Source organism: Leuciscus leuciscus (genome assembly GCF_965113295.1).
Source record: "Leuciscus leuciscus genome assembly, chromosome: 4".
NCBI classification, from domain to species: Eukaryota; Metazoa; Chordata; class Actinopteri; order Cypriniformes; family Leuciscidae; genus Leuciscus; species Leuciscus leuciscus.
The window spans coordinates 47021680-47047422 of record NC_138728.1 but is presented as its reverse complement, the minus strand read 5'-3'; the positions used below and the strand labels follow the sequence as shown (position 1 = coordinate 47047422).

Sequence of the window (25743 nt, the reverse complement as noted above, 5' to 3'; positions counted from 1 at the left end):
CCTTGGCTCCTTACCATCTTTGCCACTTTGGTTTCACCCGCCACCAACGCCTCTAGTCTCCAGCCCTTCGCTGGCCCCTCATCTTCCTCCGTAGCCTCTGCCATCTCTCCTCAGCTGGACTTTGTTTACGGCATATGGACGCTCCTTCTGGGAGGGGGTGTAAAGTCACAGTTATGCTCAGTTTTGGATTAGTTTTCTCCAAGCGGCAACATTTCCTGTCTCTCTCTTGAAACCAACACTAAAGTGACTTAAACTGTAATTCATTGACTGGCCGCAAAAGTGAGTCAATCCCATATATCCTCCATGTTGAAATGCCCAACTTTACCGCAGAAGAACTGTTTACAGCCTGGTGCAAAAAAAGTGGTTTTGGTCTATATAGCTGATTTTGCCCTTCATGACAACTGTGAGGGGGGTGAATTTTTTCTATATCTCATCCATTTAAATTATATTAAGTCGTAAAGTTCTGCATAATTAAAGGCGTGGCCACTTGAGTGACAGGTGGATTGCTGCTGCTGTCACTACTAGCCATTTGTCTGCTGTCTGTTAGCGTCACGTCATGTCAGCTAATCCCGCCTTTTTGCCCATTTTCGTTTATCCGGGTGGCACGTGCGGTGATGCGCTACCAAGATGGCTTAAAATTGCTCTTCAGAAACCTACGGGTTACGTCACGGACACTAAGCAAACTGGGAGAAAACCATAGACAGGAAAAAAATATGGACATAGTTACCCGTTGCCTATGTTCCTTTGTTGTAGTTTCCCGCCAGGCTTTAGTTGCCATGGACACTCATGCTATGAATACCCTCTTTTGTCATTTTAGTTATTATCATTGTATACTTAAGTTGCTCCTTGCAGCCTTTACCTGTGTTTGATTTATTTAATAAATACTAGAGTTATTTGAGCCTTTTGGGATCTTCATTGTCTTCATCGGACTACAATGTTACAGCTGACAGATGTTAGCTTTATTTTTTTATTTTTTTACAGACGTGATGATGACAGTGACCAGAAACTGGCCTGCAAGTGAACCTGAGCCACAAACTCTCCCCATGCTCTCCTCAAACTGTTTTGTTTCCTAGAGTATTGGGTGTTCGACGGGTGATGGACTTCCAGTTTTGGTTCGATTTGTTAGGGAAATTAAAGGGAAATTAAATTTGAACTTCTTGCTTTTACTGTCTCAAAAGCCTAAGAAAGTGATACGATTACAGCACAAAAACATTGCGCAATAAAATTGCAGGATTGATCATTAAAAGTTTGTGATCTTGATTCAAACACCCATCCAATTTTACTCCTAAATTCGCGATTCGGCTCTGTAGATTAAACATTTGAGAATCACAGAGCTAACATTCAGATCTGCGTTCTGAGCCAGAAAGAGGAGTTTATGTACGAAACACACAATCTTTTCAACTACACAGTATCATATTTTTGGCTTTGTGGTCAAGGAAAAAAAGGGGGCGGGGCAGTGTAAGTTCTTACAGCTTCACAAAAGTCTTTTCAACAACATTGTTATTTGGGTTACAAATATTCATATTATCACTGAGGTACTGGGATAAATGTTTATAGTTTGGATATAAACACTGAAGTGATCAAAATAGAGTAAATCACATTTTGAAAATAACATGATCCTTCATATAACGATTGTATCAATTACAACCTACACCACCAGGTGGTGACAAGTGACTATTAAAAATGTGTTTAGACTAAAATAAACAGTAACACTTTATTTTGATAGTCCACTTTAGACATTCTACTAACTATAATAGCAGCAACAAACATTTTATAGAAATAGAATAAGCAGATTGAATTATTTCAGAGAATTCTTATATTAGAACTACATGTTTAGGCAGCAACGTGTTTAAAAAAAAACGATGTCTATTGTTTTCATATTTTTTTATTGTCTAAAAAAATGTCTATGGTAACATCCTCAAAACAAAAAGTTTTATAAAATTATAAACTTCACATTTTTTCCGTTGTTAAGAAAAGGATGAATCAATATTATTATTTATATTCTGAATACATTATTATCCAAATTATTTAGATTTTTAGAATGCACATTGCATTCCCTTTCCCTTAAAACTAGATTCACCTTTAAATGTGTTTAATAGTACTAGATTTTCAAAGCACTAAACTGAGGTAGCTCTGCATGAACATGCGGATTTATAAATGAACCACTCGTTTTAAAGCCGTCCTGGTAAACTGACATCTCTTATGACATCTGCTTCAAACATTGCAATGCTGATGTTGAAGAATAAGAGGAACTGAGGTATGTCAGAAAACTGAGACAGAAACTTTCATTGAGAAAAAATTATATTCAGTTTTCCACCACACTTACCTACTATTATGTATTGCATGCTTTTTTTTGTTGTTGTTTTTTGAGTCAGTGGACATAAAAAGGTTTATTATATTGGCAAACATTTTTTGTTTTTGTTAAAGCTCTTTCTAGAAGAAAACTGAATTTTTTTTTTGTTATTGAAAAAAGTTCCTGACCCCTTGTATAAATGGTTTCTGCACACAAACATTAGTGTTTAGCCATTAACAGAATAACACATATTAGATGTGGTTCAAACACTTTCTTGGCAGTTATTTTTATCACCTCATTCACCAACATTTAAATATGTATTTCACCAAGAATTCAGCGCCGAATAAAAGTCCAGTTTACACGCAAACAAAGGTTTATATGTGCACATCTGTGATTTCAGCGTGTGAACAGGACTTTTATTTTGGTCTGTTGGTGTGACGTCATAAGACTGCGCTGCATCTGTTGTGATTCGGCTGAAGATGAAAGGTTTGTGTGCAAACTATTCACGCAATTTCATAGTTTTAACAAGAACGGTTAAATGAATGTTTGATTGTTGAATGTAACCATTTAATGCTTTATCTAACATTAATGATAACTTTTACTAATAAGCTTGTAATGTTAGTTTTTAGTGTTTTTGGTCTAATCAGATCAAGTTCATTAACTCTCTCTCTGACTGACTCTCTTGCCAGTGAACTGAACTACTGAATTAGATCTGATTGAGACATTTCGTTTTGAGTGTTTTTCTTTCTGTTAATTATTCTCTTAAATAGGATGAAGTGTTCATAAACAGAGGAAAAACTTCTGGTGAAGCAACTGAGATCCACGTGACACTATTATAAAGATGGCTTTTATTAAAGAGGAGAGTGAAGACATAAAGATGGCGTTTATTAAAGAGGAGAGTGAAGACTTCAAGATTGAAGAAACATTCAGTGTGAAACAAGAAGAAACTGAGGAACAAACAGGTCAGTTTCATTCTCAAAGCTGAACTCAGTCATTTGATCCTTATTAAAATGTCCAGCTCTACAGAAATTAGTGATATATTTTTTAAGTGAGTCATGACCAGAAAAATGTATTTTTCCAAATTATTTTTTTAGATACAGTTATAATACACATAAAAAATATATACTTAAAAAACGAATTTCGGTCAATGACGTATAAGGATTTTCGACAGGCCAATAAAAAAAAACACCTGTTGCAATTGTTCAAACATTAAGGATGTTGTGTACACATAAATTCATATAAAAAAAAAATTATTGAAGGGATTTTAGTGTTTCTTCATCTAGATGAATTGGCCATAGCCTTAAAAAAAATGTCATGTGGTGCGACCGTGATTTATCTTAAAGGAGTCATGACCTCGTGTTACCTTGGATACCCAACGCTCTATTATAGTCTTTCAGGCACTTCTAAAAAAAAAAAAGTGAAAAAAAAAAAAACACAGAGCTCCTCAGACCCTTATTTCTGAAGGCATTATTGTATCGCGAGATCTGATGCGATATTTTGGCTGTCATGGACGGTCATTATAATAATGCAAATGAGGGGCGCGTTGATTGGTGGCAGGAAGGAGGGGGGTTGACACCGCAGGTAACGCTTTACATATCATTACAAAATGACATGGCGCAAGTTGTGAATGAACCCGACCTGGCCGCGACCGGCTTCCCGGCCAGTGTATAAGTATGAGGCGCCGTTTAGGGCTTAAATCAAACTTCATTCACGCACACATATATGAAACACGCTTGCATACATATATACTAAGTAGTCACACATACATGTATATGAACTCTCCATGCACATACTCATATGAGACGCGAGCACACACACACAAACTCGCGCACATACTCATATAAGACGCGAGCACACACACACACAAACTAGACGGCGCCTCATATATAAGCGTTAGGCAATCAATATACAATAGCCGAATTCATGATGATCTCAGTCATTTGTTGTTTGCAAAGTAACGTTAGCAGCCATTCCCCATGTTTACCTCGAAGCTAATACTCCCGCTAGCATACAATAGCCGCATTAGCAGTTAGCTGCTGTTTGTTACACACAGTAGAGCAATAAAAACATATTCTTACCGTTTCAATTGCAGGCAAGTCTCTGATTGTTGAAAATGGCCCCTTTTTCCCGAGCTTCGATGCCAACTTCCCCTGATATTGCCCCAAATTTGTGAAGGATTCCGGCGTACAATGTTTAGCACAGCACAGACACCTAACGTTAAGCCAGTGGGAAGGGTTGTAGGAACCGCGTCATTAAATGAATTTAATCCACTGGTCCCTGACAGCTTGGTCCGTTCTTGGTAGAGAACATTTACATGTTGATTCTGGCAGTCAACAACAGAGCAACTCACGTGTGCACTACGTTTCTGCATCTTTCTCGACTGAACTGAATATGAGGGGGAGAGGGGCGGGCTTCCTGCGGCAGGTCTGCGGTGTCCATATATGGTATATCTTGCCCCGTCATGACGTCAAGTCGGGGCTGAAATTAAAATCTCGTATTTGAGTGCGCGTGCACGCGCGCTGGTTTACGAATCCTGGGGTAAACAAACGCTTCACTTTTAAATATCGGCTTCCCGGCCAGTGTCGTTAGGTAATCATAACATACATTGATTCTCGTGGAAAAGTGAAAATTGCAGGTCATGACTCCTTTAAAATGTATTAATTTCCTTAAAGCTGCAGTAGGGAGTTTTTAGAAAACGTTGACTTAGCCTGAAAATTTGAACAAGCACAACTTACAGGTCACTCCCCCTTGCTCTACAGCCCGTGAACGCGCAGGCTAGTAAGCAGGGCCACCGATGACGGCGGATAAACAGTTATGGCACATTCACTGGTAGGGACGAAACATCAACAATACGCTTTATATTGACTATGGCCTGCCCATACTTTGACTACAGACTTGGTCCTCAAATCGTTACGTACTTTGCAATACATGTAATGTAACTTTATAACGTTGCACTCTTTCTATAAGTTATAAATAGCTAATAAGATAATATAACGGTAACTAACGTTACAGTATGCAAGTAATTATTCTAGCGATATGTAATGCTAAATAAGGTTTGCTAGTACATTATTTCAGCAACATGACAAGCCAGTGAATTAGCAGGTTTCAGTTGTTGCTTTGCACAGTGCGTGACATTTTATCTGTATGTTATGCGACTAGAGCACCAGCTATATGCAAAGCACCACCCTGACATCTACAAGAAACCATGCCATACATAATTTGTCAGGCCTGTTTTGAAATGATCTTAGTTGTGTAGTTATTATAAAATGAAACAAATCAAGCAGGGATACTTACTTGTCAAGCAGAAATGTGGCTAACTCTGCATCGGTTTTTAATCCTTTCAGGACACATAGCTCCCTCCACCTCTGACAAGCTGCTCCGATGTTTACCCTCGTTTTATTTCGGGCTCTGTTTAATTTTCTTTTTCGCTTGTTTATCGTCATCGGTCTTTTTCCGTTTACCCGTCTTTGTTGTTTGAGCAAGTGCCACTCGAGAAATTGGCAGTTTTGGTTGTTTGTCCGCCATTAGCACAGCTGCTAATCTTGATTTTGAACGACGGTACGCGCTGTGTAAGAGAGGGGTGTGATCAGCGCTAGTGATGTATGTCTCGAGACCACTTTTACGTCTTGTCACGGCCTTGACGGTCTTTGGTCTTGGTCTTGTCTTGGTCTCGGACCTCTCGGCCTTGTCTAGGTCTCGCTGTCTCAGACCGACATAGTGGTCGGGGGATTTAGCAATACAATACTACAATATCCACGACGACACAACGTTCGATAATGCAACATTATTATCCACAACGGAACGGATTGAAGCGCGCGTCCGAGTGAAAGTGCGGCGTGTGCGCGAGCCACACCAGAAAACACTTTATCCGCGCCACTGATCGCAGCGGCAACGAGCACTTTGATCACTTGATTTAAAAAACACGTATCAGTGACATGATGGGTTTTAACTTCATTCAGGAGATTTTGGGTAACTGCACAACTGACAGATGACTTTGAGCGCACCGCCAACGGCGCGCGTGTGTGTGTGTGTGTGTGTGTGTGTGTGTGTGTGTGTAACCATAGCGACAAAACGACCAACTTTCGGATCCTGCACTTAAGCCTATAATTTCGTTTTTACACATTTTATTATGTATTTAAAAGTTGCAGAATGGATTCATTTGGAGACTCCGAAATCGGCAGAGATAGGCAGGCATTTGCTTAGATGCATTTGTGTCTTTGATATCTGTGTGTGTTGTTTGATTACAGTATTGTATTTAAGATGGTGTTAGACTAAATAAATGGTCTTTTAAATATCATCTGCATATCTCTGTTGTGTTGACTAAACATTAGGCCTAATCCAAGTTTATAATTGTGTATCTTTAATTTGATGTTACGATTTCATCTACACATTAAGTATAATTTCAATTGGTTATATATTTCTCATTCTTTAGACAGTTGTTGGAGGAGCAAGATGGTGTTGAAGGTGTTTGATGTTTTGTCAGATGAACCAGTCAGTACCAGTCATGTCAGTCCTCAACAGTACACAAAAGTTAAGAGAGTCTCAATCCTCTAATAGTGCAGTAACAGCCGTCATGCAATTGCTACACATAGTTGATCTCACCCAGTCTGCAAAAACATTTACAGTGAGCTCACAGTCACACACATGACATGGTCTGTCTCTGTATTGTTCTGCCTGTGTAGTTTAAGTAATACCGTCTAATATTGAATGTAAACTGCGGCTGAACCCTAGTATGCTGCTGTTCTTGAATTCATTCAAGTTATAGCTTAGCTTCAACACTAGTCTTTTTTTTTTTTTCTCCGGTCTCGACTTGGTCTTGGTCTTGGTCTCGACTTGGTCTTGGTCTTGATACCCTCTGGTCTTGGTAGTGTCTTGGTCTCGGTTTAGGCGGTCTTGACTACAAGTCTAATCAGCGCGTACACGAGCTTGATTGACACTGCTAAGACATTCCTCCTGGTTCTGATTGGTTGTTTCTGACCGGGAGCGGTGTATTTCTGCAAATGGCAATAGGACCACTGGGAGGAGCTTGTTTTTTTTTCACAGATTATATGTCTCATATTCTACTGTCAGGACATAATGACAGTTTTAAAAAATATGTAAAAAATAAATTTTTACAAAAGTTACCTACTGCAGCTTTAACATGCTTGACTTTCTTTTCTTTTTTTTTTTTTTACAAGTTATTAGTAATTAAAGTGTTTAGCAACATAGTATTTGCATTTCTTTTGAGCTTTTGCAAATAATGATCAAATTTTTTTGTTCTATAATTTCAGAGTTGCCGCCTTAAATCTAGTTAACAGATTTATTTTTCCTGTAAATCATAAGATATTTTATTTAAAATTTAATACAGTGATTGCTTTTATTGGTCGCACCACATGAGTGGTCGCTCCAAATGACAACGAAGACCTTATATAGTTAAAAATCTATTTTTAGAGATCAATGAACAATACATTTTATACAAAAAAATAGATTTAAAACAAATTTTATACAAATTTCACAGAACTTTCCTGAACACAAACATTTTCTAAACATTTTTAAATAAAAATCACATCACAAACACAAGTGAACCATTTCATTTAACGTGACTTAGAATTTATTTCTAACAAATAATAATGTTATAGAAATACAAGTATTGCATTTGTGGTCAATCGTTTTTTAAAAATAATTAATACTCTATTAATCAAGGACACATTCAATTGATAAAAAGTGACAGTAAAGATATTTAGACTATAATGTTACAAAAGATTTTATTAATATATATTTATTTATTTAATATATATATATATATATATATATATATATATATATATTTATTTATTTAAATATATTTAAAATAAATGCTGTTCTTTTGAACTTTCTATTCATCAAATAATCCTGACATATAAAATGTATCACAGTTTCCACAATTTCCATTAGTAGCAAAAATAGTATAACTAAAATCCTCAATCCGAAAATTGAGCGTTAGATTTAGATCAGCATCAATAATAATCATAAATGTTTCTTGCGCAGAAAATCATCATATTAGAATGATTTCCGAAGGATCATGTGACACTGAAGACTGGAGTAATGATGCTGAAAATTCAGCTTTGATCACAGGAATAAATTACACTTTACTATATATCCACATAGAAAACAGCTATTTTAAACTAATAATATTTCACTCTTCTCCTAGCAAGGTTCTCCGCTCTTGCTGCAGGGTCAGAATTTTTTACTTTGCTTGGCAGTGGCATCTGGTAAAATAGATTAAAATAGTTTTAAATAAATAAAGAGGCAATAATAAATACATTACTAATAAATGCATAATTACTAAACTAAAATTACATGCCCTAATCTTTTTTGTTGTTGTTGCATTCTCATATTTTTTCTCATATTGTACAAACTGAGTAAACATAAACCGTCTGAAATATAAATAAGTAAAAATATCCAAAATTGCATAAAAATCTATACTTTTTGTATTTAAATCGTCAATTGAATATAAAAGCACAAAACCTGCCAATCTAGGACATATATCTATCATGGAAAACAGTCTGAAGCTGTCAAACCACATGATATTTTCAAATTCAGTCACAATTTACAGGCACATAATTGGCCACCTAAACAAAACAAGCTTCCCACAAAAGGTCACTATGAAATTTAAAATAAAAATATATATTTTTAGAAATAACTTTAATATTAATTATTGGTTGGGGGTCATACTACATGACATCCAAATTTGGGTAACTACATACCAACCATTAGAAAGGTTTCTTTCTTTTTTTTCAATTTGAGAGAATTACAAACCTGCTTGCTGCGTCCATGGGTCCTTGGTAAATTGGTATATGATGTAACTTCCTGTGTTTGAATAGTTCTCAACATAAAAGTCCCAAAATGGTAGTTCCTTGATGGTCACACCACATGATATTTCATAAAATGGACATCATTGGTCAAAGTTTGTTTGTATATTATGATGGAAATATAACAAAAAAATGCTTTGAATTTTTTTAACAGGATTACAAAGAGTGCAGAAAATAGATTTGAATAAATTTAAAGTAATTTCAAAGACGTTTTCAAAACAGAAGTTAGGGCTGGACGGTCGCACCACATGATATTTTGACACTTTAAATAACAAAAAAATTACAAATAACTAAAGGTTTTTAAAAGTTAAGTGAGCACATACATGGAAGAGGTACTACAAATATACAGTATCTTGTTATGCATTTAAACCTGTTTTTATCTGAAAAAAATGCAATCGGACAGAAAATGTAGGCATCACGTCTTTGACCCATTTATTTACAAGTTTCAAATTTGTGTTTTTTATTTTTAATGTTGGTTAAGGCTGGAATTTTTCTGCAGGTTCGGATTTATACAAAATAATTGTTTCGTTTAAGCTATACTGTAAAAGATTGTGCTAGGGCTGGGCGATAAAATTATATTGCGATATAATTTTTCTCAATAAAACGATATCAGGAGTTCGATAAATGTTCGATAATGCTTATGCACCATATGCGGAACGAAACTCATTTGAACCGCGCGCCACACGGACCATTTATCCGCTCGGCTCAAAGTCCAAACGCCGGAGCAGCGCGAGCTCACTAGAGCAGAGGCGTTTACTCTGACCGGCTTCGGTCACGAGATCAGCGAAGAACACAAATGTCTCATTGATTTAAACCAGTTTAAAGGCAGATGAAACAGCGCTGACAAACAGGAGAAACACTGTGCGCAACAATACAGTCTGAAGGCTTTTCCGTCTACAAATTCCCATAATTTACCATGGATTTACTGTAACGTTAGACTAGTAATATTAACTGCACCATGAAATGTGGGATATACATATTGAATTGTATTATATTATTAATGTTGACAATGTATTAAAGGACTAATGGAATATAATTGCAGTATTTAATAATGTATTTAGGCTACTGTTTTTCATACAAATACCATAGAAACCATAAAGTTACATTTTGCCATGATAGGTGCTGTAGGCTATGCCTGGCTTTATCTGTGGTTCATGATCTAAATGCACGATACTGGATGACCAATGGTTAATTTGAATACTACTCGCAGTCAGAATATTACATTTTACCCCAAAAAAATTAGCACATGTAGAAACTAAGAAAATAATTTTCTATTAAGATATTTATTTTGTTGTGAAATGTTCACCTGTTTGGCAAGTGTTTATCATGATATGTTCTGACAATAAAGAGTAGTTTAAAACCACAATTAAAGGGATAGTTCACTTTGAAATAAAATGTTGGTATGTTTTAGCTTACCTCAAGGGCATCCAAGATGTAGGTGTCTTTTTTTCCGCAGTAGTTTCAATTTTGATATTTTTAGGTCAAACCGTTCTTGTCTGTCAGTCAAATAATGCAGGTCTGTGGTCACCACCTCAAAGAGCATGCACAGAGTCCAAATGAAAACAATTCCACATCGTCCAAATTAAACAATTCCCCATCGTAAGTACACATTGATGGCCTAAGACACGAAACGAGCGGTTTGTGTGAGAAAACGAACAGTATTTATATCGTTGTTACCTCTTGAACACAGCCGCGTCCAAATGATCTGAGGGCGCAGGCGGGTATAGATATATACACTAGATGTCGCCTTGGCTACTGCAGTTCATTGGAACGAAACCGTAGCCAAGGCGATATCTAGTGTATATATCTATACCCGCCCGCGCTCTCAGATCATTTGGACGCGGCTGTGTTCAAGAGGTAACAACGATATAAATACTGTTCGTTTTCTCACACAAACCGCTCGTTTCGTGTCTTAGGCCATCAATGTGTACTTACGATGGGGAATTGTTTAATTTGGACGATGTGGAATTGTTTTCATTTGGACTCTGTGCATGCTCTTTGAGATAATGACCATAGACCTGGGGCCTATACCATGAAGCCGGTTTAGGTGGCTAGCCAGCTATGTTTCAGTTTAGTTTCCGCCAACCCTGGGTTTTAGGTACTATGAAAGTAGCTTGGCTTTAATCTGTGTTCGTTGCCATGGTATCTTACGCTGCACGGCTAACCTGCTCCGGGACAGGTTATGTTCTGGATTCAAGATCTCAGACTGAAGTTTGACCAATCAGCTGAGAGCAAAGAAACATATAGGTGACGTAACTTATTTCCAGTGTCTGTTACAATGACTTCACCTTTTCTTCCAAATTCGGTGGACATCTCAGCGCAAATTGTTTGACGAGCACTTCGTAGAGAAAGAGTTTTTAGCATGACAAAATCCCCTTGCTTTTCCTGATACTTTACTTGTATGAAAGATACAGATTTTCCGCGGAAGGAATGTCTTATCTTTGCGAACTTCTTGAGCCGCACATAAAGAATTTAACACGTCAAATTTATGCACTTACTGTACCGCAAATATTGCGTTGCGTTTTATGTTTGTTTTTTTTGCAAGTGGTACATTCCTGCACGGTGGGTGACGCACAGAAGCTATAGGGGAAAACACGGTTTGTCAAACCATTCGTAAGGTGGTCCTCGCTCTGCAGGAGTACATGAATAGTTTCATTAATAGTGTTCCCCGGACATTTATCGGCCATGTCCATAAAAGAGGGCTTTTATAAAATTGCCGATAAGATATATTGATAGGGTGACATCACATGAACACATTATTATTATTATTTTATTTTTCAAAAAGCTAATTGCACAAATGTACTATACAATATAATACATGTTAAGAATTATTTTTAATCTTTATTATTATTCTGTTAATCTTATGATAGGATTCCCTAGCTTTCTGAGTACAAATACGTTATATTTATGTAAAATTATGTATGTGTAGCCTATGTGTAATATAGCCTATAGCCTATTTTTTTAATGCCTGTATCATTTTTTTATATATTATAAAAATAGGCAATAGGCTATACTACACATATAGGCTTTCACATACATAATTTTACATAAATATAGAACGTATTTGTTTAACTTACACATTAACAATCAGCAATCTTTCTCCAACAGTCTTCTGTTGCTTTGGCAGCAGAGACCGTATTGTTTCGAGCTTGAAATACATATTTAAATTCATCGTAATTCTGAATGATTATCTCTTGCTCCTCCGCGGGAAAATATATCGCTCTCGCTCTACCCGCGATTGGTTGTTCAGTGTCGACGTCACTCTTTTATGTGCACGCGCGCGTGGAGTAATCATAGCTTGAGGATCAAAGCCTGAGTTGACAGAGAAAGTTGATGAGCTGCATCATGGTACCAATAAAGCCTGATTGCATCAGTTTGGTTTTGTCAACTCAAAACTAATCCTGTAACCTAGAGTTTGTTCAGCTACCTTCATGGTACAGGCCCCTGCATTATTTGACTGACAGACAAGAACGGTTTGACCTAAAAATATCAAAATTGAAACTACTGCGGAAAAAAAGACACCTACATCTTGGATGCCCTTGAGGTAAGCTAAAACATACCAAAATTTTATTTCAAAGTGAACTATCCCTTTAACTCTCTGGTTTCTACAACTTTTACTTAGGAGCAAAAATCTGCCTTTAAACTTGAAAGAAATAAAGATTTGACATTTATCGTGATGATTATCTATATTGACTGATATAAAAAAATTATTGCGATACATTTTTTTTGCCCATATCGCCCCGGAACCTAGATTGTGCTGTAAAATACCAGGAAATACTGGCAGCTGTGGTTACCAGTAGTTTACAGCTCTCCTACAGTAATCGTATATTACTGTAATAATGTGTAAATGAGTATATTTAAAAAATGATTTGGAGTAGAAACATAATTGAAAAATAATTTTTAAGTCAATAATAAACCTGCCTAATGTGCAATTAAATGTGTAAAAAAAAAAAAGTATATATATATATATATACACAGTGGGGAGAACAAGTATTTGATACACTGCCGATCTTGCAGGTTTTCCCAATTACAAAGCATGTAGAAGTAATTTTTTTATCATAGGTACTCTTCAACTGTGAGTGACGGAATCTAAAACAAAAATCCAGAAAATCGCATTGTATGATTTTTAAGTAATTAATTTGCATTTTATTGCATGACATAAGTATTTGATACATCATAAAAGCAGAACTTAATATTTGGTACAGAAACCTTTGTTTGCAATTACAGAGATCATACGTTTCCTGTAGTTCTTGACCAGGTTTGCACACACTGCAGCAGGGATTTTGGCCCACTCCTCCATACAGACCTTCTCCAGATCCTTCAGGTTTCGGGGCTGTCGCTGGGCAATACGGACTTTCAGCTCCCTCCAAAGATTTTCTATTGGGTTCAGGTCTGGAGACTGGCTAGGCCACTCCAGGACCTTGAGATGCTTCTTACGGAGCCACTCCTTAGTTGCCCTGGCTGTGTGTTTCGGGTCGTTGTCATGCTGGAAGACCCAGCCACGACCCATCTTCAATGCTCTTACTGAGGGAAGGAGGTTGTTGGCCAAGATCTCGCGATACATGGCCCCATCCATCCTCCCCTCAATACGGTGCAGTCGTCCTGTCCCCTTTGCAGAAAAGCATCCCCAAAGAATGATGTTTCCACCTCCATGCTTCACGTTTGGTGTTCTTGGGGTTGTACTCCTTCTTCTTCCTCCAAACACGGCGAGTGGAGTTTAGACCAAAAAGCTCTATTTTTGTCTCATCAGACCAAATTACCTTCTCCCATTCCTCCTCTGGATCATCCAGATGGTCATTGGCAAACTTCAGACGGGCCTGGACATGCACTGGCTTGAGCAGGGGGACCTTGCGTGCGCTGCAGGATTTTAATCCATGACGGCGTAGTGTGTTGTTAATGGTTTTCTTTGAGACTGTGGTCCCAGCTCTCTTCAGGTCATTGACCAGGTCCTGCCGTGTAGTTCTGGGCTGATCCCTCACCTTCCTCATGATCATTGATGCCCCACGAGGTGAGATCTTGCATGGTGCCCCAGACCGAGGGAGATTGACCGTCATCTTGAACTTCTTCCATTTTCTAATAATTGCGCCAAAAGTTGTTGCCTTCTCACCAAGCTGTTTGCCTATTGTCCTGTAGCCCATCCCAGCCTTGTGCAGGTCTACAATTTTATCCCTGATGTCCTTACACAGCTCTCTGGTCTTGGCCATTGTGGAGAGGTTGGAGTCTGTTTGATTGAGTGTGTGGACAGGTGTCTTTTATACAGGTAACGAGTTCAAACAGGTGCAGTTAATACAGGTAATGAGTGGAGAACAGGAGGGCTTCTTAAAGAAAAACTAACAGGTCTGTGAGAGCCGGAATTCTTACTGGTTGGTAGGTGATCAAATACTTATGTCATGCAATAAAATGCAAATTAATTATTTAAAAATCATACAATGTGATTTTCTGGATTTTTGTTTTAGATTCCATCTCTCACAGTTGAAGAGTACCCATGATAAAAATTACAGACCTCTACATGCTTTGTAAGTAGGAAAACCTGCAAAATCGGCAGTGTATCAAATACTTGTTCTCCCCACTGTGTATATATATATATATCCATATATCTCAACTGAATATAACCTTAAATATTAAAAAAGAAAAAATAAGCTATTTTATTTTTCCCCTGCTGTACTGAACCGTCATGTTTGTGTACTGTTACACCCCTAAAATATAGTAATATTATTTTTGAAACTGGCAAATTCCAATCGTCTCATTACTCAAATCTCATTACTGCAATCACCTTATTTCTACAAATATTTAAATTGTTGTTGAAGAGTTCAACCTCAACTGTATAGTCACATGAACTATTTTAACAATCTCTTTAATACCTTTCTCGGATTTCATCAAAAATGTCTTCATTTGTGTTGTAAAGATGAACAAAGGTCTTATGGGTTTGGAACGACATGAGGACAAGTAATTCATGTCAGAAATTTCATTTTTGGGTGAATTAACACTTTAACACTGTGAAATATTAAATGTTAATATAAAGGTTTTCTATTTGTATATATTTTAAAATGTAATTTATTTCTATAATGGCAAATCTGAACTTTTATCAGAATCATCCTAATTTGCTGATTTGGTGCTCAAGAATCCTTTCTTCTTATGAAATATTATGATGAACTCTGGAAGTGTTTTTTTTTTTTATTATAATTTTTTTTTTATCAGGATTCTTTGATGAACAGAAATTGTAGAACAGCATTTATTTAAAACATATAGTTTTTATAATGGTATAAATGTCTTTACTCTCTATTTTGACCAATTGAATGCATGATTTTCAATTTAAAATAGAGTACTAATCCACATTAATATAAACAATTAGACTACATTTTATTTGATTGGGGTGGTGAGGGACCTGTATAATGAGTGGGGGAAGTATGTGACCACTTTGTGAAACATGGGTATAAATGTTGCTATATGTGTTGTGTAATGCCATTAATCTGGAGTTAACTTGTATTTGTCTCTGTTCACCTTAGGCATGATGCTGCTGAAAATGGAAAGTCAAGTATTGAATGAAAAGGAAGATAAAGATCATGAAGACCTAAATGAAGAAAGAGGTCAGAAGACAGGAACTAGAACTTTCACCTGCTCTCAGTGTGGAAAGAGATTCAATCTACATGGAGACCTTAAAAGACACATGAGAGTTCACACTGGAGAGAAGCCTTTCACTTGTCAACAGTGTGGAAAGAGTTTCACACATAAAGGAAACCTTAAAGTCCACATGAGAATTCACACCGGAGAGAAGCCTCACACCTGCCAACAGTGTGGAAAGAGTTTCACTGAAAAATGGAATCTTAAAATCCACATGAGAACTCACACTGGAGAGAAGCCTTTTACCTGCCAACAGTGTGGAAAGAGTTTCACTGAACACGAAAAATATAAAGTCCACATGAGAATTCATACTGGAGAGAAGCCTTTTACCTGCCAACAGTGTGGAAAGAGTTTCTCTGGAAAAGGACACCTTAAAGGCCACATGAAAATTCACACTGGAGAGAAGCCTTTTACCTGCCAACAGTGTGGAAAAGGTTTCCCAGGAAAGGGAAACCTTAATAGACACATGAGAGTTCACACTGGAGAGAAGCCGTTCACCTGCCAACAGTGTGGAAAAACATTCACTCAAAACGAAAGCCTTCAAGTCCACATGAGAATTCACACTGGAGAGACCCCCTTCATCTGCCAACAGTGTGGAAAAACATTCACTCAAAACGAAAGCCTTAAAGTCCACATGAGAATTCACACTGGAGAGAAGCCTTTTACCTGCAAATTGTGTGGAAAGGGCTTCACTGATAAAGGAAACATTAAAGTCCACATGAGAATTCACACTGGAGAGAAGCCTTTTATCTGCCAACAGTGTGGAAAGAGTTTCACATTTAAAGTAAGCCTTAATTGCCACATGAGAATTCACTAAAGAAAGGACTGTTATATATATATGTCATCAGTCATCATATGTCATTTTACCTCTGAGTTCACACTGGAGAGATCCCTTAACCATGTCTTCAGTGTTTCAGATAAATCAAAGAGACTTGAAACGTCAATTGCCAACTCATTCTGAAAAGTAATTGTAATGTTCCTCAGTAAGAAAAAAAAAAGACAAGTTATGCAGATTTGGGGCCCTATTTCTTTTCTTTTTTTGTGTGTTTGGAAAATGCTCTAAAGCTTAACTGGCTCAGCAATTTAAGATGGCATTGGAAAATATGTATCTGCTTCTACCTTGTTGTTGCTTCGAAAAGTTAATAAAGAGATCATTAAACAAATCTGTTTGAATCAAGTGGTTTAGTATGTATTTTCTAAAGAGACTCAATTGCTTTTATGTGATGAACAGATTGAACTTTCTTGATTTATGTAGCGTAACACAAATAAACCTCATTGGTTCTTGATGAAGGTCAAACATGCTGCTTAATACGAGAATGAACCTCATTGGTTCTTGCGGAAGCTCAAACATGCTGCGTAACACGAGAATAAACCTCATTGGTTCTTGCTGAAGCTCAAACGTGCTGCGTAACACGAGAATGAATCTCATTGGTTCTTGCGGAAGCTCAAATGTGCTGCATAACACGAGAATGAATCTCATTGGTTCTTGCTGAAGCTCAAATGTGCTGCATAACACGAGAATGAACCTCATTGGTTCTTGCGGAAGCTCAAATGTGCTGCATAACACGAGAATGAACCTCATTGGTTCTTGCTGAAGCTCAAACGTGCTGCATAACACGAGAATGAACCTCATTGGATCTTGATGAAGCTCAAACGTGTTGTGTAACATGAGAATAAACCTCATTGGTTCTTCCAGAAGCTCAAACGTGTTGTGTAACACGAATAAACCTCATTGGTTCTTGCTGAAGCTCAAACGTGCAGCGTAACACGAGGATGAACCTCATTGGATTTTGATGAAGCTCAAACGTGCAGCGTGACACGAGAATTAATCTCATTGGTTCTTGCTTGGTTATGGTTTAAATCATACTTATCTGACCGTTATCAGTTTGTAGCAGTAAATGAAGAGATGTCTCATCGATCACAAGTTCAGTATGGCGTACCACAAGGCTCAGTACTAGGACCGCTGCTGTTCACTCTGTACATGCTACCATTAGGAGATATCATTAGGAAACATGGAATTAGCTTTCACTAGTGGTCGACTGATAATGGTTTTTTGATGGCCGATGCCGATATCTTAGAGAGCAGGGTGGCCGATGGCCGATATAAAGCCGATATTTTTATATATATTTATTTGAATCTATATTTAATAAATTAGAAATAAATTAGAAAACAAATCTTTAAAATAAACATGCTTTTATACTTTAGATGGCAACTTCTTGAATCTGCAATCCTATTACAGTATTTTTCACAAAGTAATTGTTTAGAAATATATAAATATGTGAATAAAAAGAAGGTAAACACTGTAACAGGGCACTCAGTAATCTGGTAATTTTGTGCTGGTAATCATATTTTTTTCAAATAAAGACAAGGTAATGCTAATATTACATACAGCACAGTGAAAACGATATGAATATGACACAGTTGGCAACTGGTTATATATCAGCATGTTTTAAAATGAAGGATTTAAAGTTTTTCGATCGCGTCTCCTGTGAACAGAGCCGTCGCAATGGGGTAGGCAAGGTAGGCAGCTGCCTAGGGCCCCCAGCTGAAGGGGGCCCCGATGGCCGCACAGTCGTTTAGGTTGTGTATCTGCCCTCGTCAAACAGTATCAACCACTGTAAACAAACCACCACAGTGAGACAGCGCTATCACTCTCCAGTACTGCTCCGTGAGAGGGGCCCCCCAAACTAGAGGGATTCCCCCTATGCAACGACAAACACTATGAGTGCCCTAATCACTGTAATGTTTAAGTGACATCCACCGTCGCGCACCCCCCATCAGGTCCCCCACTAGCTGTCAGTGGAAGAGAAACTGTCGTTCCCACACTCAGCGCTACGCGGGCATTTAAATTTAAAAATGTCATCATGAAGCGCTCATACCCTTCAGGATTTTCCAAAAGACAGAGAAAGAAATAAGAAGAGGAAAAACGGCAAAGACACAGCGGTAAGTAAACCATTATTATCTCCAAATACAACTGTCTGACGTGTTTTCACATCTCTGCGAACATAAACCTTGACATCAGTGACCAAACACAACGGTAACTTAGATGTGAGTGTTGTTAGAGGGTGAAAAAGTTAAACTAATAGTCATACACAACTTTGTTCTGTTTGCAGAATTTAAGTTATTTTAACTTCCTTTGAGCTAAATCCTCTTGATGCACGAGCCCAGATTACGATCGCATAAGATTTTTTGCCATGTATAACGTTAAAGGGGATGCAAACAGCGCGCTTTTCGGCGCCTCCCGCTTTTTTCACGTCAGTTTTTGGTGACTTGGGTCTGAGAGGGTCTGATTATAATTTCACAAAGTCATCTGAAGCCATTCCATAGCTTAATGTGAGGGACATAAGTCTATTTACATCATTAAATTAAAGTTTACGGAAACTCATTTTCCCTCCTCTGCGGCTGTCAATCATTCTCCATTCAGTATTCAAACAGTGCGCGCGCCTCGTCCGGTTACAGCAGGATGCACAGTAAAACTCTCTCCAATATGATATATTCACATTATAATGCTTGATCTGTAGATAAAAGTGATCACCACGTTGCTTTGAGCACATCATTCTGCACCCGCGATGCGCTTACGCGCTTTGTGCGCTCTATTCTTCTCCATCAACACATCTCAACACTTTGTACCGTACGTAACAGGTAGTTTTGCGTATGACGTTACTGTCTGTGGCATTATGGGAAGTGAAGTTCTTTTCCTGTAAAGTAAATATCGAATCCTCCACACTTCACTTTCATGATATGCTATGAGAATAACAATAAACGTATGGCTATTCACCAAATGTTTTTTGATAAATGATCATTTATTGATTTATTCATTTTGATAATGCCACCTCTTCACAAGCTGAAGGTATGTGTTACATCTAAAATAATTATTTTTAATTACTTATATTAAAATTTGTATAATAATAATTATAACAATAATAACACAGTAATAATAATACATTATTATTATTATTATTATTATTACTATTAAAAATCTGTATTTAACTATTTCTTTTAGGCTGTGATGAAACTTCAGATGTCAACTCTCAAGACCCAGCCAGGAGCAGTCAATCATCATCTCAGTTTGAGACTGACTGCGCCCCACTGCTTCTTACTACCTCCACCTCCACCACTCCAGCCGAAGAAAGCTCCTCTACTTCTCCAGCAAAAGATACCTCTACTCCTCCTGAATCTGAAGAGGCTGCACTTACTGCAACCCTCAGTGTTGATCCTGGGTTGTGGCCAGACGTAATAAATGATGAAACTCGTTGTCAAATTGTTAGAAATGGACCAGTTCAAATTGTGGACTTTGATTTTCCTAAAAACGCTGAAGTTCCACCGAGAAGGTTCACAAAAGACAACTATAAGATAACGATGAAAAATGGGGAAAAAATCCAGAGGTCATGGCTTCTGTATTCTGTGAGCACTGATGCTGTATTTTGTTTTTCCTGTTTACTGTTTAGTAAAAGAGACAACGCTCTAAGCACCCATGGTTATTGTGCATGGAAGAACCTTGCACATCACCTTAAAGAACATGAATACACAAAAGCACACTCAGAGTCAATGAAAAAGTGGCATGATCTACAAAAAAGATTGCTAACTCAAACTGCCATTGACCAAACCTACCAAAATCTCATGCAACTTGAAATTGAACACCGGAAAGCAGTTATAGCCATTATCTGTCACCTGACTGAACAAAACCAAGCCCTCAGGGGTACATCTAATGTACCATTTGATGATCGCAATGGGAATTTTCTGTCACTGGTTGAACTCATGGGTCAGTTTGATTCTGTGCTCAATGAACATTTGAAAAGAATTAAAGACAAAGAGATGAAAGTACACTATCTAAGTCCAACTATTCAAAATGAGATTATAAATTTGGTAGGAGAGAAAATCATTGAGGAAATAATGCGAAGAGTTAAACTGGCCAAGTACTACTCTGTCATAATGGACTGCACACCAGACCTGTCACACAAGGAACAGCTGTCATTGGTGCTTAGAATAGTAAACTGTGAAACATCTGTTGGAGCAGCTATATCGGAGCATTTTGTTGGCTTTTTTGATGTTAAGGACACAACCGGAAGAGGGCTAACAGAGACTCTAGTAGGCTTCCTTCAGCAACATGGGCTCAACATTTCTGACTGTCGCGGCCAATCATATGACAATGGTAGCAACATGATGGGCCACAAACAAGGTGTGCAGGCCAGAATTTTGCAAATGAACAGCAAAGCTCTGTGTGTGCCCTGCAGCAGTCACACACTAAATCTTGTTGTTTCAGATGCAGCAAAGTCATCTGTTATGTCTATGTCCTTTTTTGGTTTGCTCCAACGACTCTACAATCTGTTCAGCTCTTCAGTGCAACGGTGGGCTGTTCTCAAGCAACATGTCACGCAGTTGACTTTAAAAATGTTGTCAACAACCAGGTGGGAAGCTTGAATAGACAGTGTTAAAGTGTTGCGTTACCACCTACCGGAGGTTTTGGAAGCACTGTCTGCACTTCAGACTTTTGCTGTTGAAAAGAGGGATGCTGAAACATTGTCCACTGCCAAAAGTTTGCACAGTGAAATGAACACATGGCGTTTCCTTTTATGCACCATTATCTGGTACAGTATTTTGTACCAGATAAACCACATGAGTAAACTGTTGTTTGAGTCCAAATGTTTCTCTGGAAACACTCAGAAGAGAAACAGAAGGTGTGAGAGATTATCTTATGCAGTTTAGAGAAAGTGAGTTGTCTTGCTGTCAATCAGATGCAATGGACATTGCAGAGGAACTGAAGATTGAAAAAATACTTCCTGCAAAGAGACAGAAAAGAACACCAAAGCATTTTGACTGTGACTCAGCAGCAGAAGAAACTCTACACAGTCCAGAAGAGGCATTTAGAAGGGAATTCTTTCTCCCTTTAGTAGACACTGCACTTGGAAGTCTCAACGACCGCTTCTCAAAAATGGAAGATGTGTATGCACTGTACAGTTTTCTATTTTCCAAAGACAACATGAGGCAAGCTGTAAAAGAGAATAAACTGCAAGTGAAATGCAAAACCTTAGAGAAGATGCTTCATGACATTGAGGCAGAGGATTTAGTTTTGGAGGTCACATCAGCCATCCATACCTTTCCTGATCATGTCTCTACGTGCCCACAAGACATGCTGAATTACATTTACAGTGAGGACATGCTGGATTTGTACAGCAATCTCAGCATAGCACTACGTCTCCTTCTGACACTTCCTGTCACTGTAGCTTCTGGAGAGAGAAGCTTTTCAGCTTTGAAACTGATAAAGTCTTACCTCAGATCATCCATGAGCCAAGAAAGACTGAGAGGACTGGCACTTATATCAATAGAGCGCAACATAAGGAGGTCATTGAACATGGAAGATTTGGTCACTGCTTTTGTGCGAGCTAAAGTCCGCAAGCGTTGCTAAACCTCTTAAATTTGGATGGTTATTCTTTGACAAAAAATCCTTGTTGTACAATGTTGTTAAAATAGTTTGTTATACACAATTTTAATACCTTTCTTTTAATTCAACATAAATTGTATAGCTCAAGATTAAAACACTGCTCTGCATAAAGAGAAGACAGTTCTTAAGAATGATAATAATATGAATAATTATACTTTTTTTTACCTTGTTTTTGCCTTGTTGACAAAAATAAACAATCAAATTGTGTAATTCCCATCAACAATGCCTCATTGAAGACACTGTCCTTTACTACACTCTAGTGGCCACTTTGTGTAGCGTACTACAGAGTAATTCATAACTCTTAAAATACAGCAGAATACAAGAAATCCCATCTGAATTTAAAAAATTTTCCTAAGGGAGGACATGGGACCTCACTTCACTCTTTTGCCTAGGGCCCCCAAATATCTTGAAACGGCCCTGCCTGTGAAGCTGATCTTCTGTTCGCATTCACTCACTTCGCACGGACCGACCGTCACTTGCAGACAGTAATGCACACTTCACAAGATATCACAGCTGGATTCGATTAAATCTGCAAGGTTTGTGAAATTAAATGTTTATTAGATATTCAGAGATTTAAATGACGTAGATGCGCATTTGCTGAATGTTGACGGCAAATGAGAAAGTATTTTAGCCTGATTGTTTGCCTTTTCTGTTACAAATAATATAAAAGCAAACACTTTACTTTACTTACTTTGCATACCATTTACTTTATTTGTTTACCAGTTCTCTCTAACAAAGTATTAGATATGACTGACAGAGATCGTAAATTAATGAAGACAGAGAATGTGAGTGAGCGCTGTTTGATCTGAGGAGCTGCCGTTGCCATTCTCTTCTGGCGCTGGTGTTCTCAGCGCCGCCCGTCAAAATAAAAGTCTGGAGCACCGTCAAAATAAAATTCCCGCTTCCAACACATCGGCCAATCAGAAAAACGTATCGGCCGATGCCGATATTTCAAAAATGCCAATCAGAAAAACTTATCGGCTTATGCCGATACTTCAAAAATGCCAAATATCGGCCTTGGCGATATATCGGTCGACCACTAGCTTTCACTGTTATGCCGACGATACTCAGCTGTATATTTCTTCAAAACCTAACGAAACTTACCAATTCACAAAATTAACGGAATGCATAGCTGATATAAAAAATTGGATGACTCGTAATTTCCTACTTCTAAATTCAGAAAAAACAGAGATTCTAATTACTGGACAAAAAACGTCCTCACGTAATAACCTAGAATACTGTCTAACACTTGATGGCTGCTCTGTTAAGTCTTCGTAGTCGGTTAAGAACCTGGATGTGCTCTTTAAGACCAACCTTTCATTTGAAAGTCACGTGTCTAGTATCTGTAAAAACACATTTTTCCATCTTAAAAATATATCTAAATTACGCCATATGCTCTCATTGACAAATGTGGAACAATTAGTTCATGCGTTCATAACCTCAATGCTTATTGTAAGATTATTGTAATGCTCTACTGGGTGGTTGTACTGCACGCTTAATAAACAAACTACAGCTAGTTCAAAACGCAGCAGCTCGAGTTCTTACCAGAACCAGGAAGTATGACCATATTAGCCCCGTTCTCTCAACACTGCATTGGCTCCCTATTAAACATCGTATACATTTTTTAAATATTGCTGATTACTTACAAAGCACTAAATGGTTTAGCTCTGCAGTACTTGAGCGAGCTCTTAACGCATTATAGTCCCTCACGTCTATTGCGATCTCAAAATTCCGGCCAGTTAATAATACCTAGAATATCAAAATCGACTGCTGGCGGTAGATCCTTTTCCTATTTAGCACCAAAACTTTGGAACAGTCTTCCTACCATTGTCCGGGAAGCAGACACACTGTCAGTTCAAAGCCAGATTAAAGACACATCTCTTTGACCTAGCATACACATAACACATTATAGACTTCTATAATTCAATGTTAGGCTGCATAGATTAGGTCAGCCGGAACCGGGAACACTTCCCATAAATCCTGATGTACTCGTTACATCATAAGAAGAATGGCATCTACGCTAATTTTAGTGTCTTTGTTTATCCCGAGGTTTTCCCGCAGCCTGCCGGATTCAGGCCGTATCCAGATCTGATGAAGGACCTTTGTCTGGAACCGATGACAACGCAGTACTGAAGTGCCAACTAGTCTCTCCCTATGGAGGATCCCTTTACCACTCTACAGATAAAGCGTTTTTGGGGAAATTCGTGTCGCATACCTTCTCCGAATTGATAAAATAAAATAAAATTCTGTATCAAAATTTATAAGGAAAGACCAGTACTTTGTTTAGGCTTGGTCTGTAGGGAATTCCAAACCTGCGCACATATATTCAAACGCACATAACTATAGAACCCATTCTTAATGCGCATGTGAACGCCATCAGCGTTTCTCACAGGTTCGCGTTTAAAGTCTGTGTAGAGAGAATGGTGTCGTCTTGGCGGCCCCTAATTTAATAACAAATGATCGTTGCGACGGAAGCGAATCAATCAAAACTAACTTTAGCTGGAAAATAACTTTATTAAAGAACCGCTATAAAGCCAAAACAATCTCTGTTACCTTAAATTATACGTTTATCTCTGTAAAGCTGCTTTGAAACAATCTACATTGTTAAAAGCGCTATATAAATGAAGATGACTTGACTTGACTTGCTGAAGCTCAAACGTGCAGCGTAACACGAGGATGAACCCCATTGGTTCTTGATGAAGCTCAAAAGTGTAACGTAACACAAATAAACCTCATTAGTTCTTGCAGAAGCTCAAATGTGCTGCGTAACATGAGAATGAACCTCATTTGTTTTGCTTGAGCTTCCGTTTATCATAACTGATGTGTGGGTTGATGAATGTTTATGTGAATAAAACCCTAAATTAAATATTCAATTCACATTTATTTTGTAAAGCGTTTTTCGCAATGCATATCATTTCAAAGCAGCTTTACAGAAAATTCATGCCTCTGCATTACAATTTAGAGTGATCTGTTTTTAGAGGTGACTGAGTCCAAGTAATGTCCATATTTTAGAAATGTACAGTTCTGAGGTAATACAAATCACGCAATTAGCTAATATAGGCAGTAACAATGAGCTCATTAAAGTAATTATTACAAGTTGTGAAAATGTATCAATGGTGCATGTTGATTAAAGTCGTCTCTTCACAGGTGTTTAGGCATCTGAAGTCTTCATAATAGGCTGGATCCAAACTGGAGCTGACATACTCTCTAGTTACCTCAGGATGGGCAGCACAAGATAAAACAGAGACGCAAATAATTAGCATAGCTGCTGTTCATAACATTAATCAAGGATAATCATGTGCATTTGATCTGAAATAACTGCATTGGGTTATGAGATGAATTATGTGAATTCTTGGCTAAAGAGATCTTTAATCTAGATTTAAACTGGGACAGTGAGCCTGAGCCCCGAACATTATCAGGAAGGCTATTCCAGAGTTTAGGAGCCAAATGTGAAAACGCTCTCCCTCCTTTGTGGACTTTGATATTCTAGGTACTACCAGAAGCCCAGAGTTTTGTGACCTTAAAGAGCGTGATGGATTGTAGGGGGACAGAATATC

At 37.8% G+C, this 25743-nt stretch overlaps 1 protein-coding gene across 2 annotated transcripts in view; it reads left to right on the top strand.

Annotated features, from left to right (window-relative positions):
- Nucleotides 1–16921, top strand: part of LOC309496537 (uncharacterized protein) — a 134672-nt gene extending 117751 nt beyond the window's left edge. For both annotated transcript variants that reach the window (XM_082166533.1, XM_082166532.1), the window contains 3 exons: nt 2694–2779; nt 3064–3255; nt 15630–16921. In XM_082166533.1, the coding sequence (XP_082022659.1) occupies nt 3135–3255; nt 15630–16561 (1053 nt within the window). In that variant the 5' untranslated portion in view covers nt 2694–2779; nt 3064–3134 and the 3' untranslated portion in view covers nt 16562–16921. The remainder of the gene's footprint in view (nt 1–2693; nt 2780–3063; nt 3256–15629) is intronic.
- The last annotated feature ends 8822 nt before the right edge of the window (nt 16922–25743 follow it).